This window comes from Ranitomeya variabilis, chromosome 4 (genome assembly GCF_051348905.1).
Source record: "Ranitomeya variabilis isolate aRanVar5 chromosome 4, aRanVar5.hap1, whole genome shotgun sequence".
Classification (NCBI taxonomy): domain Eukaryota; kingdom Metazoa; phylum Chordata; class Amphibia; order Anura; family Dendrobatidae; genus Ranitomeya; species Ranitomeya variabilis.
In genome coordinates, this window is record NC_135235.1 from 619,220,761 (window position 1) to 619,242,096 (window position 21,336).

Consider the following 21,336-nt stretch of genomic DNA (forward strand, 5'->3'; position numbering starts at 1 on the left):
TTACCCCCCACATATAGGGTATCGGCGTACTCAGGACAAGTTGCACAACAACTTTTGGGGTCCAATTTCTCCTATTACCCTTGGTAAAATAAAACAAATTGTATCTGAAGTAATTTTTTTGTGAAAAAAAGGTAAATGTCAATTTTTATTTATTTATTTTTTTTTTTTAAAACATTCCAAAAATTCCTGTGAAGCAACTGAAGGGTTAATAAACTTCTTAGGCCGGGGTCACACTATCAGTATTTGGTCAGTATTTTACATCAGTATTTGTAACCAAAACCAGGAGTGGAACAATCAGAGGAAAAGTATAATAGAAACACGTCACCACTTCTGAATGTTTCACCCACTCATGGTTTTGGCTACAAATACTGATGTAAAAATACTGACCAAATACTGATAGTGTGACCCCGGCCTTAAATGTGGTTTTGAGCACCTTGAGGGGTGCAGTTTTTAGAATGGTGTCACTTTTTACTATTTTCTATCATATAGACCCCTCAAAGTGACTTCAAATGTGATGGTCCCTAAAAAAATTAAAAAAATTAAAAAAAATGGTGTTGTAAAAATGAAAAATGCTGGTCAACTTTTAACCCTTATGACTCCCTAACAAAAAAAATTGGTTCCAAAATTGTGCTGATGTAAAGTAGACATGTGGGAAATGTTACTTATTAAGCATTTTGTATAATGTACCGTAACTCTTATTTAAGGGCATGAAAATTCAAAGTTGGAAAATTGCTAAATTTTCAAAACATTTTGCCAAATTTCTTTTTTTTTTCACAAATAAATGCAAGAAATATCAAAGAAATTTTACCACTACCATGAAGTACAATATGTCCCTAAAAAAACAACGTCAGAATTACCCGAATTCGTTGAAGCGTTCCAGAGTTATAACCTCATAAAAGGACAGTGGTCAGAATTGTAAGGGTATGTGCACATGGTGCGGATTTCCTGCGGATCCGCAGCGTTTTTTGCGGTGCAGAAACGCTACAGATCCGCAAGTGATTTACAGTACAATGTAAATCAATGGTAAAAAATGCTGTGCTAATGGTGCGGAAAATTCCGTGCGGAAACGCTGCGGATTAAAAGAAGTAGCATGCCACTTTTTTGCGGATCTGCAACGTTTTTGTACCCATTCCAGTATAGAAATCCGCAGGGGTAAAAAACGCAGTAAATCAGCAAAAAATCCGCACCTGTGTTCTCTGCCAAGAGATGCAGAATCCGCACCCAAAATTCCTAAGCCTAATCCGCAACATGTTCACATAGCCTAAAAATTGGCCCGGTCATTAACATGGAAACCACCCTTGGGTTAATAAAAGATTATTTTTCGGGAAAAAAAAAAAAAATAGCGTGGGCTCCCGCGTAATTTTCGCAACTAGCCGACAGGTGGGGGCTGATATTTATCGCCTGGGAAGGGGGTAATACCCATGGAGCTTCCCATGCTATTAATATCAGCTCACAGCTATATACCGTATATACTCGAGTATAAGCCGAGATTTTCAGCCCAAATTTTTGAGCTGAAAGTGCCCCTCTCGGCTTATACTCGAGTCACGGTCGGCGGTGGGGTCGGCGGGTGAGGGGGAGAGGGCGCTGAGGCATACTCACCTAGTCCCGGCGCTCCTGGCGCTCCCCCTGCCTGTCACACTGTCTTCGGGTGCCGCAGCTCTTCCCCTGTTCAGCGGTCACGTGGGACCGCTCATTAGAGAAATGAATATGGACTCCACTCCCATAGGGGTGGAGCCGCAAATTCATTTCTCTAATCAGCGGTGCCAGTGACCGCTGACAGAGGAAGAGCTGCGGCACCCGAAGACAGTGTGACAGGCAGGGGGAGCGCCAGGACTAGGTGAGTATTTTATATTCACCTGTCCACGTTCCACACGCCGGGCGCTGCTCTGTCTTCCAGTCCTCTTGCTCTGACTGTGCAGGTCAGAGGGCGCGATGACGCATATAGTGCGCGCGCCGCCCTCTGCCTTATCAGACAGTGCAGAGAGACGCCGGGACGGGACGGGACGCTGAGGAGCTGCAAGCAAGAGAGGTATGTGTTGTTTTTTTTTATTGCAGCAGCAGCGTTATATATGGCACAGATTTATGTGGAGTATCTATGGGGCAACAGTGCAGAGCACTATATATGGCACAGATTTATATGGCACATCTATGGGGCAACGGTGCAGAGCACTATATATGGCACAGATTTATATGGCACATCTATGGGGCAACGGTGCAGAGCATTATATATGGCACAGATTTATATGGCACATCTATGGGGCAACGGTGCAGAGCATTATATATGGCACAGATTTATATGGCACATCTATGGGGCAACGGTGCAGAGCATTATATATGGCACAGATTTATATGGCATATCTATGGGGCAACGGTGCAGAGCATTATATATGGCACAGATTTATATGGCACATCTATGGGGCAACAATGAACAGTGCAGAGCATATATGGCACTGCTTTATAAGGAGCATCTATGGGGCAATAATGAACAGTGCAGAGCATATATGGCACTGCTTTATAAGGAGCATCTATGGGGCCATAATGAACAGTGCAGAGCATATAAGGCACAGCTTAATAAGGAGCATCTATGGGGCCATAATGAACAGTGCAGAGCATATATGGCACTGCTTTATATGGAGCATCTATGGGGCCATAATGAACGGTGCAGAGCATTGTATATGGGGCATCTATGGGGCCATAATGAATGGTGCAGAGCAATGGCACAGCTTTATAAGGAGCATCTATGGGGCCATAATGAACGGTGCAGAGCATTCTATATGGCACAGCTATATATGGAGCATCTATGGGGCAATAATCAACGGTATGGAGCATTATATATGGCACAGCTTTATATGGAACCTCCTTTAGGGCAATAATGAACGGTATGGAGCATCTATTTTTATTTTTGAAATTCACCGGTACCTGCTGCATTTTCCACCCTAGGCTTATACTCGAGTCAATAAGTTTTCCCAGTTTTTTGTGGCAAAATTAGGGGGGTCGGCTTATACTCGGGTCGGCTTATACTCGAGTATATACGGTAACTAGCTTTTACTGGCTATTAAAATGGGGGAACCCCCCCCAAAAAAAAATATATATATACTAGATGCTGGCCCGATTCTAACGCATCGGGTATTCTAGAATATGCATGTCCACGTAGTATACTGCCCAGTCACATAGTATACTGCCCAGTCACGTAGTATAATGCTCCATGCAGTTATGGCCCCATAGATGCCCCATATAATGCTCCATGCAGTTATGGCCCCATAGATGCCCCATATAATGCTCCATGCAGTTCTTTATGGCCCCATAGACGCTCCATACCGCATTGTGCCACATGTAATGCTGCTGCAATAAAAAAAAAAAAAAAAAAAAAAAAAGTATCACATACTGACCTCTCGTCGTTGCTCCTCAGCGTCCCGTCTCTCCACACTAACTGTTCAGGCAGAGGGCGGCGCACACTCATACGTCATCGCGCCCTCTGACCTGCACAGTCACTGCAAGAGGATGGGAAGACAGAGCGGCGCCCGGCGGATGGAACGCGGACAGGTGAATATGAAATACTCACCAGCTCCTGGTGCTCCTGACGCTGTCCCTGCCTGTCCCATGGTACCGCAGCTTCTTCCTGTAATGAGCGGTCACTGGTACTGCTCGTTACAGTAATGTATATGCGGCTCCACCTCTATGGGAGTGGAGTCCATATTCATTACTTTAATGAGCGGTACCACGTGACCGCTGAATAGAGGAAGAGCTGCAGCGCGGGAGACCATGGGACAGGCTGGGACAGCGTTAGGAGCGCCAGGAGCAGGTGAGTATGCGACAGGGTTAATAGCAGCGATAACGGAGTGAGTAAGAAAACACAAGACACCCAGAATAAAGTCCTATAATTGAAAAAAAAAAAAAAAAAAAAAAAAGACAGACTCCATTAATAATCTCAATTAAACCATACTTATGACCTCTCCTAATTTCACCGAAGTCCTCGATCTCCTGTAATAAACCAAAAATAATAAAACAATATCCCTCACCTCTCTGTCAGTCTGTCCCACGCCTTAATCCATGTCTGGGGGTTTAGTTTTCAACCTGGATGGTGCCAAGATGCAACCGTCCAGGCTGGGAACCACTGGGGAATGAGCTGCTGCGAGCGCAGCATCAGTGACTAGCGGTGACATCACTGAGGCTGCGTTCCCAGCCAGGCTGTACTACGGTTACCTTGACGAGATCCCCGCTAGCACCGTGAGAAACTCGCATGGTGCAGAGGCGAGTTCACCAGGAGAATTTCACTGGTTTTTTTCGATGTTATAAAAAAAAAAAAAAAGAAGAAATATTTTGTGTATGACATTTCTGAAATCTCATAGGCTTTGCTGGTACTGTAAAAAAGCTGTTGAAAAGCAAAAACACCCAGTGTGAACATACCCTTACATTTCCCCAGGAGAAATAAAAAAAAAAAAAAAAAATTAAGAAAAGATAGTTTTTATAGGAGTGTTCAGACTGAGGTTTTCAGTCTCCGCAGTGCACCCTGAAAATTATCTTCAACTATAAAACACCAAGGACCTGATTTATCAGTGTATGCTACCCAAAACTGGTGTAAAAAAAACTCGAAGGGATATATTAGTACATTGTGTTTTTCTACATTTGTTAAAAGTAAAAAAAAAAAAAAAAATGCAATGTTTTATTGTACCAGCAAGGAGAAAGATTTCGGAATCTCATGAACATGTTGCTTATTTTTTCCTGGCAAATTTGAAGCAGTTTCACATCTACAGTATGTCAAATGTTTCAGCGTTTTTCACATATTCAAATGAATGGCAAAAAAAAAAAAAACACCTTAAACATGAAAAAAAATGTTTTTCTTATGCACTGCTTTTCCTGCCAACACCAGTATTTTCAGGAGATTATTCTGCTGTCAATAGTGACCACAAGCACATAACATAAAAAGTTGCAAAATTGTGCACAACAAGGAGATGCATAAAAATTTGGCAACTTTTTTTTTTTTTCCTTCAAATTCATCAACAGTGACGCAAATACGTGTGTTGGACTGGGACTGAGTGCCTGTGAGCCCCGACATGCAGCGGAGTGATGACATCCACATGCTACGGACCTCAGCACACTGCTGCCAGGATGGCAGAACTGGTGAGGACAGATTAGGCACTGATAAGTACCCCGTGGAGGGCTGAAGAGATGATGAAATGTGCTTTCATTTTAGACAAGGTGTCAGGGGAAGGAAGGTAAGGGTTGTGGTTACAGCGAGGACACAATTTATGGAGCAACTGTAGGATTGTGAAAGGGGGCATAGTATAGCATGGAGCAGTGGGGATATTTTTGAGAGTAGCAGAATGGGGCCAGATATTTTGTGCAGGAAGCACGGTGAGGGGCAATTATTTATTCAGCGGCACAGCATGGGAAATAGTGCAACAGGCTCTCCATGCATGTGTCGTGACTGGCATACAGCCACGACACATGCAGCTGCGGAGCAGATCAGCCGGATCGATCCAGGAAGCCGGGTTCCCTCTGCAGCTTTTTCGGTAAGCGCTATAGCTTGCCAAATAAACCTTGACCTGACCAAATTCACTCATATCTACTGGTGATGTCTATATTAATGTACTGATGATGGTTCTGGTTATGTGTTCATGTAAGTACCCCTTTTAAAAAAAATTGCAGCCTTGGGACTGGTTCAGTACGGCAATGTGGCCCTTGGCCAAAAATGAAAAAAAAAAAAAAAGTTGTGCACCCCCTGTGTTAGACTATACTACCCGAGGCCTGGGGACCTTGTGCTAATACTCCCCAAAATTCCAGCACTAAAAAACAACTTTCTAATTGTGTTGATCTAAAATGATACAACCTCAACTTAAAAGGCGTTGTCCAGACAAAAATTACTGGCTGCTTGGAATATTATCCCCTTTAAAGACAAACAAGTTTTGTTTCTGCTTTGCAATTTTTTCTATCCCCTTTTTCAAATAGCGATGCATTTTATTTCCAGACATGAGGGTTTTTTGTGGGGCAAGTCAGAATTTTTTTTACATTTTCCCTTACTCTATATGATATGAATGCTGTCATTCAATGCAACAAGTGGGGGAAAATGTATGACCATTTTCCTTAAGACCCATAACTTTCAGATTTTCCGTCAATGAAGCTGTGCAAGGACCTGTTTTTTTGTGCAGCGAGATGGTGTTCCATAGTGCAATTATGACTTTTTTTGTTTTGTTTTTTACATTGAGGTTACCAATTGGAGTTAATTTTAGATTTTGATAGGCAGAACCTTTATCTAAGAGGAACCATGTTTTTTTTTTTATTCTTTACATTTATTTTTAAATTGGGGGAATGGAGGGTGGTTTAAATGTAAAGATTGTTTGATATAAAAAACAGTTCATAATATTAAATACGGTATATATTTTATTACCTTTGATTGCTAGTACTATATATTACAGTACCGTAATACTGCTGTACATAGCAAAAATTTTGTCCTAAGACTCCTTCACCAGCCCCCCTCAACTGTTATGGCAACCCGTCAATAACCAGCGATCATGGTGGGGCCAGATTGATAAGCACGCGAGTGAACGGCCTGGCAGGATAGTAGTGGTTAAAGCAGGGGTGGGGAACCTCAGGCTCTAGGGCCATTTACGGCCCCTCGATGACCTTTTATCAGGCCCCTGGGCAGATTCTCAGGGACCACATTCCTGTGCAGAGAGGAGTATTTTGATTACAACCAGCTCATTAATTTCTTCTTCACTACTGAACACTGAAGGGCATGCAATGGAAGAACACGTCCTGAAACCACTGCCAGATTCAGGATGTACTTTGTGGGCGGAGTTTGTACGGCCCTAGAAGGATGGTATAAATATCCAAATAGCACTTGGCAGAAAAAAAAAAAAAAAATAATAGATTCCTCACCCCTGGGTTAAAGGCTACTGTCATTGACTGGAGCGAACGCTGCTGTCAATCTTCAAAAGAAGGGCGACAACACCGTTTCACTACTAGAAGGACCACTGCAGCCTGTGATTAGTTTCTGATCATGGACCACGGTAAGTACTCGTAGGCCGCAGCTGTCGGAATGGCAACATATCTGTTCGATGCTGTGCACAAGTCCAGTCTTTTGTTACTTCTTCTAATGGGGGATGTCCACTACTCAGACAACTCCTTCTCAACCACGATGTTACCCCAAGCTAAATAACCCCTGTACTGTACTACGCGCTGATCCAGCTGTGTCAGCACTGACTCTCAAGAGACTCAGGTGACAGCTGGCGGCCATTTCAATCTCCCCTGTTTTGGACAAGTCATACATTGGGAGGAAGCAAGAGAGCAGCCGCAGCTTTGACATCTTCTGGATGTCTGATTTGGCCAAAGGAGAGGACAAAGAATTAACAGCTGATTGTCATGTGAGCACCTTGAGAGTCAGTGCCAACACCGATGGAACAGCGCCGAAGGTGTTATTTAGCTTGGGAGAAACGTGATTGAAAAGGCTTGCACAGTAATGGACAACTGTTATGATCTGGTGGCCTAAGAGCAGCATGAGACGTACTCTGGAGAAGGTGGTACCTGTACTGACCGCAGACTCTGAACTTAACACCGCAACTAGAAGTAGCCGTGGAATGTACCCATCACTCTCTAGACATCTCGACACAGCCGGAGGACTAATTACCCCTAGAGATAGAAAAGGGAAAACTCTTGCCTCAGAGAAAATCCCCAAAGGATAGACAGCCCCCCACAAATATTGACTGTGAGAGGAGAGGGAAAAAAAACAAACATACACAGACTGAAATCAGAATTTAGCAAAGGAGGCCACTTCTAGCTAAATAGAAAGGATAGGACAGAGTACTATGCGGTCAGTATTAAAACACTAGAAAATATCCACCGCAGAAAATACAAAATCTCCACAGCTAACTAAAGATATGGAGGGTATATCTGCATCTCCAGAGATACCAGCTTGGCTAACAAATCCTTATACAGACCAAGCTGGACAAGACAAAAACATGGAAAAGAACTGAACAATAAGGCCACAGCATGTGGACAGCAAAAATCAAGGCCAGAACTTATCTTTGTTGAAATGAACAGCAAAGCAGGAGAGACCAGGCAGGGATGTGAATCCTCCAGGAACAATGGGCAACTGGCACTGACTAAAGGGTCAAGCAAGACCAAATAGCCCAGTCAGAACTGCAAAAAGTGAACACACCTGATAAATGCTGCGATTCAGAGACAGCAGCGCCACCACCCACAACCACCGGAGGGTGCCCAAGAGCAGAATTCACAACAGACAACCCCTTTACGCATTTCATGGTTCGGAAACCATAAGGTGGTTAAAAGAAGTAGAATGTCCAGTCTGGGAGGCTTCTGCTAATTATGGTACATATAGGAAAAAAAATAAAATAAAATATAGCAAAACCAACAACTAAGGCTTCTTTCACACTTCCGTCGGTACAGGGCCGTCACAAAGCGTCGGAGCAACGTACCGACGGACAGTGGTGATTTTCTGCACAACGTGGGCAGCGGACGCAGTGTTTCAACGCGTCCGCTGCCCATAATAAACTCCCAGGGAGGAGGGGGGGAAGAGTTACGGCAGGGCATGCGCAGTTTAAAAAGCAGGACACAACGTACGAAAAAACGTTCCCTTGAACGTTTTTTCACTAGGACGGTCTGCCAAATACCGACGGATCCAGTGCACGACGGACCTGACGTGAGTCCATACGTCGCGATCCGTCGGCAACACAAGTCTATGGGAAAAAAACGCATCCTGAGGGCACATTTGCAGGATGCGTTTTTTTTCCCAAAACGACGCATTGTGACGGATATAAAAAGACGGAAGTGTGATAGTAGCCTAAGCAGTTTCAGGAATATAAGGCTATGTGCACACGTAGGAAGGGTCCTCTGCGGGTTCTCCCTCAGCGGATTTGATAAATCTGCAGGGCAAAACCGCTGCGGTTATCCCTGCAGATTTATCGCGGTTTGTTTTGCGGTTTCCGCTGCGGGTTTACTCCTGCACTTGTTTTACTATTGATGCTGCATATGGGAAACTGATGCGGACCTGCAGCTGCAGAAACGCTGCGGATCTGCAGCAAAATCCGCAACGTATGCACATACCCTTAGACCGCCAACTTTTTTGTGATCGGCGTACCCTAGGAAAATCTCAGCCATACCGCCTTCAGGATTCTGATTTAGAGGCTGGTAAAAAGGATCTTTGAACATCAACATAGGAAAAACCTAAAAGTAAAGGTACCGTTACACTAAACGACTTACCAACGATCACGACCAGCGCTACGACCTGGCCGTGATCGTTGGTAAGTCGTTGTGTGGTCGCTGGGGAGCTGTCACACAGACAGCTCTCTCCAGCGACCAACGATCAGGGGAACGACTTCGGCATCGTTGAAACTGTCTTCAACTATGCCGAAGTCCCCCTGCAGCACCCGGGTAACCAGGGTAAACATCGGGTTACTAAGTGCAGGGCCGCGCTTAGGCTACGTTCACATTTGCGTTGTGCGCCGCAGCGTCGGCGCCGCAACGCACAACGCAAATAAAAACGCAGCAAAACGCATGCACAACGCTGCGTTTTGCGCCGCATGCGTCGTTTTTTTCATTGAATTTGGACGCAGCAAAAATGCAACTTGCTGCGTCCTCTGCGCACCGACGCGGGCGCCGCAGCGACGCATGCGGCGCAAAACGCAAGTGCGCCGCATGTCCATGCGCCCCCATGTTAAATATAGGGGCGCATGACGCATGCGGCGCCGCTGCGGCGCCCGACGCTGCGGCGAGGACCGCAAATGTGAACGTAGCCTTAGTAACCCGATATTTACCCTGGTTACCATTGTAAAAGTAAAATTTAAAAAAAAAAAAAAAAAAAAAAAAAAACACACTACATACTCACATTCTGATGTCTGTCACGTCCCCTGCCGGCGTGCACAGGGTTAAAACTGCTTTCGGCAGGAGCGCTTGCTAATGCTGCGCTGCTGCCCAGAGCTTCCCTGCACTGAATGTGTCAGCGTCGGCAGAGCACAGCGGTGACGTCACCGCTGTGCTCTGCTTTACTGCCGGCGCTGACACAGTCAGTGCAGCAAGCTCTTGGCAGCAGCGCAGCATTAGCAAGCGCTCCTGCCGAAAGCAGTTTTAACCCTGTGGACGCCGGGGGACGTGACAGACATCAGAATGTGAGTATGTAGTGGTTTTTTTTTTTTTTTACTTTTACAATGGTAACCAGGGTAAATATCGGGTTACTAAGCGCGGCCCTGCGCAGATGTTTACCCTGGTTACAAGTGAACACATCGCTGGATCGGCTACACACGCCGATCCAGCGATGACAGCGGGTGATCAGCGACTAAATAAAGTTCTGGACTTCTAGCTCCGACCAGCGATATCACAGCGGGATCCTGATCGCTGCTGCGTGTCAAACACAATGAGATCGCTATCCAGGACACTGCAACGTCACGGATCGCAGTCGTTCTCGTTGGAAAGTTGCTCAGTGTGAAGGTACCTTAAGACATATTGCTCAATCCCCACTGCAAACAAAGGGATTAAAGGCCCCATCTCACATAGCGAGATCGCTAGCGAGATCGCTGCCGAGTCACTAGTTTTGTGACGCAACAGCGACCTCAGTAGCAATCTCGCTATGTGTGACACGTACCAGCGATCAGGCCCCTGCTGCGAGATCGCTGGTCGTGTCGGAATGGCCTGGACCTTTTTTTGGTCGTTGAGGTCCCGCTGACATCGCTGAATCGGTGTGTGTGACACCGATCCAGCGATGTCTTCACTGGTAACCAGGGTAAACATCGGGTTACTAAGCGCAGGGCCGCGCTTAGTAACCCGATGTTTACCCTGGTTACCAAAAAAAACAAACAGTACATACTCGCCTTTCAGTGTCCGTCAGGTCCCTTGCCGTCTGCTTCCTGCTCTGAGTGCCGCCGTACAGTGAGAGCGCAGCACAGCAGTGACGTCACCGCTGCGCTCTGCTCTCACTGTACGGCGGCACTCAGAGCGGGAAGCAGACGGCAAGGGACCTGACGGACACCGAAAGGAGAGTATGTACTGTTTATTTTTTTTGGTAACCAGGGTAAACATCGGGTTACTAAGCGCGGCCCTGCGCTTAGTAACCCGATGTTTACCCTGGTTACCCGGGTGCTGCAGGGATACTTCGGGATCGTTGAAGACAGTTTCAACGATGCCGAAGAGGTTCCCCTGATCGTTGGTCGCTGGAGAGAGCCGTCTGTGTGACAACTCCCCAGCGACCACACAACGACTTACCAACGATCACGGCCAGGTCGTATCGCTGGTCGTGATCGTTGGTAAATCGCTATGTGAGACGGGGCCTTAAGACCCCCTTATCACTCTACATCAGCATATCTAAAATCAGACAGTCCCTGACATTTTTGGCATTCATCCCAGTAAGGCTACGTTCACATTTGCGTTGTGCGCCGCAGCGTCGGCGCCGCAGCGCACAACGCAAACAAAAACGCGGCAAAACGCACGCTAAAACGCTGCGTTTTGCGCCGCATGCGTCGTTTTTGGCCGAAAGTTGGACGCAAAAAAAATGCAACTTGATGCGTTTCTTGCGTCCAACGCTTGCGGCCATGCGGCGCAAAACGCAGCACAACGCATGTCCATGCGCCCCCATGTTAAATATAGGGGCGCATGCGGCGCCGCTGCGGCGCTGACCGCAAATGTGAACGTAGCCTGCGAAAAAAAAAAAAAAAAAAAAAAAGGAAATAGACCAGAGAGGCGTCACTGGCGCAGCAAGAGATTCCACAGCAAAGCAATTACATATTTTGATATATTACAGCATTTACTTAAATTTTCCTCCATTTTGTCTGATCTTGGATAGCGAGTTGCCTGACGTCATTCACGATGACAATATATCTTTTAGATTTCTACTGCTCCATCTCCTGTGAGCATGCACGAGTTTTCAAGGGAATAAGCCACCGTTGGCGCTTTCTCTTTCCTGAAGACAAAAGAATTGGGCATGCTGAAATCCAACATGCCCAACCTTTCCGTTCCACAGCGCTGACACTGAAAGAGTCAGGAAACCTTTTACGCCTTATAACAGGTTGTTTGGCGCCAACTTACCTGTGCATCCATAATGTCACATCCATATCTTCCTACCTGGGACGTGAGGACAATGGAAAAGGTATCGTGTCCTAATGGTGAGCTGGACCAACGTTGACTTGTCTACATCTCAGCAGGTGTCGTGCACCTCACTGGAGGACACAGACAGAAATGGGCCCCTAGTCAACAGCTCTTCAGAATTCACAGTTCCACACGTTTGGAGGTGAAAATGAGCTGCCTAACTTCTTGGACCCTTGTGCGGCCGCCCAGGTTGCACCAATGGTGTGTTCACCTGTCCTAGTAACATGCATCCTGGCAGTCATTGGCGCCACTTGCTACTCAATGCGGAAGGGAGTGATTACAGAGCGTCCACTGCCTCAGCGCCACCCAGAAGACTGAAGCCAAGTGGCCGCAGAGGGAACCCAAGTTAATTTCCCCCCTACAACACCTCTTCCCATTAGATTGCTGTCCATCTAAAAAAACTGCATTAACTTGCAGCTATCCGCTATACTGCGGGTAAGTACCATAATCTGTTTTTTTCGGGAGTTTTGCCAACCGGCTCCCATTAAAGTGGTAAACACCTTCAGCAATACTAGGAGTACGGCGGTTTTCTGACTCATCCTGGTGGCAAAAGTCGTGCAAAAGGAAAGAACGGTGGGGCATGTTGGATTTCAACATGCACAATCCTCGACACTGTTAAAGTCTGAGATGAGCCACACATGCATGTATATGGGGAGGAGTGGGAGGGGGTAGAAATCTCCGGTCATGTTATTAAGTGGCTCATTTTTTGGAGGAAGCAATTGTAGTACTCCTGTAAAAGTTTATGGGGGCTCCATATACCTGCACACTACACTTGACAGAATTTGGCAGCAGATATGATAGATCTACCTAGGACTAACTTTTTGCACATTAACCCTGACTTTAGATTAAAGCATCCCCCCCCCCACTGAATCTAGAAATAAATCCAGAAAAAGAGCAGGAAGCCCAGACATCTAAATACTCTACAAACAGATTTCACATTTTATCCCCCCACCCCTCTAGTAAGAACCCCTCCATTTTTACTTTTGTGTGTGTGTGTCTGCAATCTCATTGGCCTCCACAGCAACTCACCAGGCCTTAAAGGCCGGACTGCTAAAACAGTCTCTCTTAAAGGCCCGTTTTAAATAGCTCAGCGTATAGGATCAGCGCCGTGCCAATCAATACCGAGTCTGACTGTGCAAAAGGCACAAGAAAGGAGGCCAGTCAGTCATTCCAGACTGAAGAAGGTATAGGAGGGGCAGGCAAAGGGTGCAATGCAAAACAATGAAGAAGAAGAAAAAAAAAAAAAAAAGTTTACTAAATGCAACAAATTAAAATTACGACAATTTAAGAGAAACTTAAAAGTTTACTGCATGCGATAAAATGTCATATTTTGCAAAGTTTTAGCATTTAATGTTGCAATACTGCACAACATGAAACTAGATCCTTCAATTTCTTGCACGCAGGAAAATAATCTTCGATCTTTTCAAAATAAATGAACCAAAAATAAGTAATAATAATGCAAAGATGCAAAATACTGCAAAAAAAAAAGGAATAGTGTATTCCTGCAAAAAATAAAGTGCACCCAGGAAAAAAAAATGCAAACAGAATAACTTGCAAGAAAAAAAAAGTGCAAAATTTTGAAAAAAAAAAAAATTAAGATAGTAAATGCCTGCAAATATAAAAGTGCATAAGAAATAATTTGCAACTGTGCAAAACAAAATCACAAATGAGCATGCAAACAAAATAAGAAAAATGCCTAAAGCTGCAGCCATGAAAAAAAGGCAGAGAAATCTTCCCCATTAAAAGTGTGCATGCAATGTTTAACCGGCTGCGTGCCGGCTGCCTGCAGCTTGTGCAGAGTGCATGCCAGTGCAGCCCTGTCAGCGAGGAGTGGTGCTCTCCAGACGTGTTGCATGGAAGCCCAGCCTTGCAGGAACTCTGCAGAAGGGCAGCCAGCAAACAGGAAATGCAGCTGCAGCAGGGAAGGCTCAAACTTCCTAATGCACTGGCCCCCAGCTGCCTGCACCCCTGCACTCTCATATGCACGGGGGGGATTTTGCATTGGCACCGTGCACACTCCACAATTCGGGCTCCTCTTACCTCCTTTACCAGGCTGAGACATTCTCCCCTTTGCTTGGGGGGGGAGGGGTGCACAAAAGACTTTGCCTCTCCTCTCTTCTCTTGCTCTCTAGTTTTACAACAAAGATGCAAAGTGTGCAGCTCCAGATCTTCCTGCAGAGCTGCCGGGGGTTGCAGGAGGCTGTTCCTGGATTGCACTTGCAGTGCACGGTGCTCGTCGTCCTCCCTCCTCCTCCGCTCCGTAAAATAGATTTGCAGCACTTGCAGTTGCAGCCGAGAATCCCGGGCTCTGCACCTACGTGATGGGCCAAGGGCTGCCAGCTGAAAAGCTCCAAACTTGGAATAAGGAAGGTACTGCGCATGCGCGGTGTCTGGGGGAAGCAGGGCATGACGGGACTTGTAGTCCAGGGTGAGGCGCGGGAGGCCGCCCTTTTTTTTACTACCCCCTATTGAATAGACTGACCCCGCTGTCCTCACGCTGAGGGGGGTTGTTTTATTCAGTGGACGTGGGTCTCTGCACGAATTTACGGAATTTTTCACCTCAGATAAACGCCAGGATTAGACTTTGTCAGCGGCAGCGCTGAGTAATAAAGTTTTTTCGTGAGTGAAAAGTCTCTGACTGGAAATAGTCAGGGCTGTCTGGTCAGTCAGATAACAACTACAGGAAAGCTTGGGTTTAGAGTACAGTGATCCTCGGTTATACTTCATGTCTGTGTACTGAAATGGAGGATATAAAGAATTCCTCTAAGAAAAGGTCTAGCTGAGTGTGTGGGGTAATGGGCCAATTATTTATGCAGGACACGTCTTCAAACTGTTCTCAGGGTCACAATAGTGTGCATGGACCCCATTTATCACACCACAAAATTAATATTGACCTAAAAAATAAAAGGTAAACCAGGCGCCCTATAAACAGCACACCATAGTAACATAGTAAGGCCGAAAAAAGACATTTGTCCATTCAGTTCAGTCTATATTCCATCATAATAAATCCCCAGATCTACGTCCTACAGAACCTAATAATTGTATGATACAATATTGTTCTGCTCCAGGAAGACATCCAGGCCTCTCTTGAACCCCTCGACTGAGTTCGCCATCACCACCTCCTCAGGCAAGCAATTCCAGATTCTCACTGCCCTAAGGCTACGTTCACATTTGCGTTGTGCGCCGCAGCGTCGGCGCCGCAACGCACAACGCAAACAAAAACGCATGCACAACGCTGCGTTTTGCGCCGCATGCGTCCTTTTTTTGATTGATTTTGGACGCAGCAAAAAGGCAACTTGCTGCGTCCTCTGCGCCCGGACGCGTGCGCCGCAGTGACGCATGCGGCGCAAAACGCAAGTGCGACGCATGTCCATGCGCCCCCATGTTAAATATAGGGACGCATGCGGCGACGCTGCGGCGCCCGACGCTGCGGCGCAGACCGCAAATGTGAACGTAGACTAACAGTAAAGAATCCTCTTCTATGTTGGTGGAAAAACCTTCTCTCCAGATGCAAAGAATGTCCCCTGGTGCCCGTCACCTTCCTTGGTATAAACAGATCCTCAGCGAGATATTTGTAGTGTCCCCTTATATACTTATACATGGTTATTAGATCGCCCCTCAGTCGTCTTTTTTCTAGACTAAATAATCCTAATTTCGCTAATCTATCTGGGTATTGTAGTTCTCCCATCCCCTTTATTAATTTTGTTGCCCTCCTTTGTACTCTCTCTAGTTCCATTATATCCTTCCTGAGCACCGGTGCCCAAAACTGGACACAGTACTCCATGTGCGGTCTAACTAGGGATTTGTACAGAGGCAGTATAATGCTCTCATCATGTGTATCCAGACCTCTTTTAATGCACCCCATGATCCTGTTTGCCTTGGCAGCTGCTGCCTGGCACTGGCTGCTCCAAGTAAGTTTATCATTAAGTTTATCACCAGATTCCTTATATAAATAAAAGACCCCCAAACAGCTTATAAACATAGTTCAGACCCCCGTAATGAACTACTAACCCTAGCCCAGACCCCTAAATAAAGGCGAACCCCCACTTTATAACAGACTAAACCCTCATGCCTTTAACAAATACAGACCTCCAAAAGTAAAGCAGCACACCAGACGCCTTACATGCAGACCCCACTCATACAGTCCACACCCCCTAATGAAATACAAAGTTTAGTCTGCACCCCCTAAATAAATATAGACCCCCACGTTATAACAGACCGGACGCCCAATGCCTCTAACAAATAGAGCCACGCAAAAGTAAACAGCACACCAGACACCTTATGTAAAGACTACCAAAGGTTCTAAACAGTTCAGAACCCCATAATTAAATACAGACCCCCTAAATAAAGACAAACCCCAACTTTATAACAGACCCTCGAGCCTCTAACTATTACAGACCTCTGAAAGTAAAACAGCACACCAGACACCCTGTATAAATAAAAGAAAAACAAAAACAGAGCTTCCAAATACAGTTCTGCCCCCATAATGAAATACTGACCCTAGTCCGGAAGCCTAAATAAAGATGGATACCTACTTTATAACAGACCCAGACCCTCATTCCTCTAACAAATACAGACCACTGAAAGTAAACGGCACACCAGACACCTAATATAGAGAACACCAAGCAGACCCCATTAATACAGTCCAGAACCCTGTAATGAAATACAGACTCTAGTTCACACCCCAAAATAAAGGCAGACCACCAATTTATACAGATTCTCATGCTCTAACAAATACAGACCGCCGAAATTAAAACAGACCAGACACCTTATATAAATGAAGACCCCAAAAGCAGAACTCCTAAGTACAGTCCAGACCCCTAATAAAATACAGACCATCGTCATGACCCATAAACAAATGCAGACCCCCACTTTGTATCAGACCATACTTTACCCCCAGCCCCATGCCTCTTTGAAATATAGACCCCATAAAAGTAAAACAGTAGACCAGACACTATATAAAGACCCCCAACTAGAGCCCCTAAATACAGTCCAGACCATCGCAATGAAGTACAGACCCTAGTACGGACCCATAAATAAAGGCAGCCCCCCCACATTAAAACGGACCAAACCCTCATGCATCTAGCAAATACAGACCCCCAAAATAAATACAGACCTTGAAAGTAAAACACCGGACGCTCTATATAACTAAAGACCCCTAAATACAGTCCTCTATCCAGACGCTCCCAATGAAATACAAAGCTTAGTTTGGACCCTTTTCTAACAGACCTCTGAAAATAAAACAGCACAACAGACACCATGTATAAATAAAGACCCCCAACAGACACCCTAAATACAGTCTAAGCCCCCTAGTGAAATACTGACCCATAAATAAATAAAGACCCACACTTTATAACAGGCCAAACCCTAAGGGTACCGTCACACAGTCACACTTTGATCGCTACGACCGTACGATCCGTGACGTTCCAGCGATATCCATACGATATCGCTGTGTCTGACACGCAGCAGCGATCAGGGACCCTGCTGAGAATCGTACGTCTTAGCAGATCGTATGGAACTTTCTTTCGTCGCTGGATCTCTCGCTGACATCGCTGGATCGTTGTGTGTGACAGCAATCCAGCGATGTGTTCGCTTGTAACCAGGGTAAACATCGGGTAACTAAGCGCAGGGCCGCGCTTAGTAACCCGATGTTTACCGTGGTTACCAGCGTAAAAGTAAAAAAAACAAACAGTACATACTTACATTCCGGTGTCTGTCCTCCGGCGTCTCAGCCAGCCAGAAAGTGAGCACAGCGGTGACGTCTGACGTCACCGCTGTGCTTTCCGGCTGCTGTGCTTACACAGTGCAGAGAAGCTGAGACGCTGGAGGACAGACACCGGAATGTGAGTATGTACTGTTTGTTTTTTTTACGTTTACGCTGGTAACCAGGGTAAACATCGGGTTACTAAGCGCGGCCCTGCGCTTAGTAACCCGATGTTTACCCTGGTTACCCGGGGACTTCGGCATCGCTCCAGCGCCGTGATTGCAACACGTGTGACCGCAGTCTACGACGCTGGAGCGATAATCATACGATCGCTGCGACGTCACGGATCGTGCCGTCGTAGCGATCAAAATGGCATTGTGTGACGGTACCCTAAAGGCCTCTTTCACACTTCCGTCTTTCAGCTCCCGTCGCGATACGTCGATTTTTGAGAATGCAGGATCCTGCATTTTCTCATAGACTTGTATTAGCGACGGATGGCCATCCGTTTCATCCGTCGTGCACTGGATCCTGCATAAAAAAACGGTTCGTCAGGCAGAGAAAACGTTCAGAGGAACCTTTTTATCTGCACGTCGGAAAATCGGTAAGCGACGCATCCTGCGCTGCCCGTCACTGGCTACAATGGAAGCCTATGGGCGCAGGATGCGTTGCTGCCTGTGAAAAGCAGGAATCCAGCTACGGGTTCTGTCTTTTCAAACTGAGCATGCGCGGAAGAATTTCCCGTCAGGGAAATTCTCTCTCGCTCGCTCTCTTTCTCTTTTTACTATTGATGCTGCCTATGCAGCATCAATAGTAACAAGATATAATGTTAAAAATAATAATAAAAACAAACAAAAAATCGCAATATTCTTACCTACCGGCGTCCCGCGCAGCGTTACCGATGCTCCCGGCAGCTAGCGTTCCTGGTAATACATTGCGACTTCTCCCGAGATTTCGCAATGTATTACTAGGAACGCTAGCTGCCGGGAGTATCAGTAACGCTGTGCGGGACGCCGGTAGGTAAGAATATTGCGATTTTTTTTAAAATTATTTTTAACCTGGTTTGTGTGGTGTATGCATTTTCGCAGCGAAAGATGCATACACAACAGGTGCACATAGCCTCGACGGGTCCGTCAGAAAGAAGGGCCCAGTGCACCGTCACATACGTTTTGACACTATTTTGTTAATGTCCGTCGCTACGTCTCGGCGACGCAGCAGGACGGGAGAGCCCCGACGGAAATGTGAAAGAAGCCTAAGAATACACATCAGACCCCCCCAGTATTGAGACCCCAGAGCAAACCCCATTTTATTTTCTTCCTTTTTTCTTTTTTCATTTTAACACTTTGTCTCAGTAGCCATTTTTGTTTGTTTTTCCCTCCTAGAGCCATAACTTTTTTTGTCTTGCAGGTGACACAGCCATACGAGTGCTTGTTTTTTTGCAGGGCTTAGGATTTATGCACATGGCAAAGTCATGTGCATGGAGCCGGTACAGCAATGTAGAAATAATGTAGAGGCAGGGAAGTAATATCCACCAGAACAGTGAGGGTATGTGTCCACGTTCAGGATTGCATCAGGATTTGGTCAGGATTTTCCATCAGTATTTGTAAGCCAAAACCAGAAGTGGGTGATAAATACAGAAGTGGTGCATATGTTTCTGTTATACTTTTCCTCTAATTGTTCCACTCCTGGTTTTGGCTTACAAATACTGATGGAAAATCCTGACCAAATCCTGATGCAATCCTGAACGTGGACACATACCCTGATACTGCTTGAAGCCAATAGTGAAGGCTCCAAAAAACAGATCTGATGTCCCGTGTGGAGCACCACTCATTATTCACCAGGCTTTACTCCATAGTCTGATTTATTAGAGACCCCCTCCAGATATTTACGTGATCAACATGAATTATTATATTGGGTTAATACACTAGTTTGGCACCATTTTTGCAAGCCCCCCAAATAAAAATATATGTGCAGTCATTGTATTATAGATTTAATTATTTACTAAGGATTTCTGGAGATCCCTCACTATACTAAATTATTTATGGAGGATGCAATCAATATAAAGGGGTCATCGGCGTTTAAAAAAAAAAAAGCTATCACATATACCGTGTTGGGGAATATTGACTTAGTATGGAGGATCCCACGGTCAAGACCCTTGAAGAGGAAAACAGCTACAAAGATCATGTTCCTTCTTCTCAGGAGGACTCTGCACTTTCACGTTACATGGACAGCCTATTGATTCTAATGGGTATTTTGCCTATGTTTACAGTGGCAAGAAACCACAACCAAACATATCTGCAGCTACGTATCCTCCATGGTAGTCTTTTTGGTATTGAGATACTTAGATATAATAACTATTTGACCATGAAATACGTGGCAACACTCATTGGTACTGCAAATATATCGCTTTTCACCAGAAACTACGTAGACTGCCAATGGGAAGTCTGAAATCCATCCCATCTCGGTGTATGTTCAGGCTTCTGCCCTCTCCACACACAATATTTTGGATTGCAGATCTGTTTCTTCAGATTGTCTGCTGTTTTTGAACATAAGCTCAGATGCTCACCAGGAGATTGGCATCTGAAAAGATCACTGTTACTGGAGGAAAGCTTATAAACTACAAGCGTCTAAACCATCAGTGAGACAAATAAAGATCATAAGGTAAGGTTCATAGTTCAGTGTGCAAAAGAGTTTAAGTTGATGTCATAAAGGATTGTAAAAAAACAACTACTGGGTCCCCATGAATTACTGTATTTTTCGCTTTATAAGATGCACTGGATTATAAGACGAGATCTCAATCTGCGCATGCACCGCCCCCGACCGGCAGCCATTTTCCCTAAGTCCACCGCATAGGAAAACCAAGTAACTGCGGGGGTTCTGGGCTTTCACAAGATGTCGGCAGAGCCCCCGCAGCACCGGACACCCGCAGCGGCGTGCCGCACCGCACATCCGAACACCCCCTCATCCCAGCCTGCAGCCGGTAAGGTACAGTATATCCGCATTATTAAACGCACCCTCATTTTCCCCCAAAATTTGGAGGACAAAAAATGCATCTTATAATCCAAAAAATACGGTACAAATACAGTATATATGTTCTGATTATATCTCATTATATCCTTCCTTTAGAATTTCTAGCACTCCTCAATTATTTTAGATCATCTCTTTGTCTGCAGCTCCATAATAACTAATTTTACCATTAGTAAACTTACATACACTTGAATATTTCAGATTTCACATAATTGAAAAGGAAAAGAAAAAAAACAAACACCCCCGGTGGAGGGAGACTGCAATATTTTATTTCCTTTTTCATGTGAATTTTGAACTGACAGTAAGTTTCTTTGGCAGCGTTCAGCAGCATATCTACAATCAGACTAAATATTTCATGTGAGTACAAACTGGTGCCAAAACCCGAGAGCCACTTATTCTCAGACAGGAAAGCGCGTTATTAATTGTCATACCGACAAACAGAAGCAAATGAATGACGGAAGTGACAAATCACACCAGACATGAATGGCTGCCATGTAGATGCAGCTTCATTGCCA

The 21,336-nt window shown here is 45.4% G+C and overlaps 1 protein-coding gene across 2 annotated transcripts in view; it reads right to left on the minus strand.

Annotated features, from left to right (window-relative positions):
• MAP2K6 (mitogen-activated protein kinase kinase 6) overlaps nt 1–14,485 on the minus strand; it is a 106,150-nt gene extending 91,665 nt beyond the window's left edge. Inside the window, exon 1 of one of the 2 annotated variants that reach the window (XM_077253449.1) lies at nt 14,134–14,485. In XM_077253449.1, coding sequence (XP_077109564.1) covers nt 14,134–14,155 — 22 coding nt within the window. In that variant the 5' untranslated portion in view covers nt 14,156–14,485. The remainder of the gene's footprint in view (nt 1–14,133) is intronic. The other variant, XM_077253448.1, reaches the window with a different exon arrangement.
• Nucleotides 14,486–21,336: the final 6,851 nt, after the last annotated feature.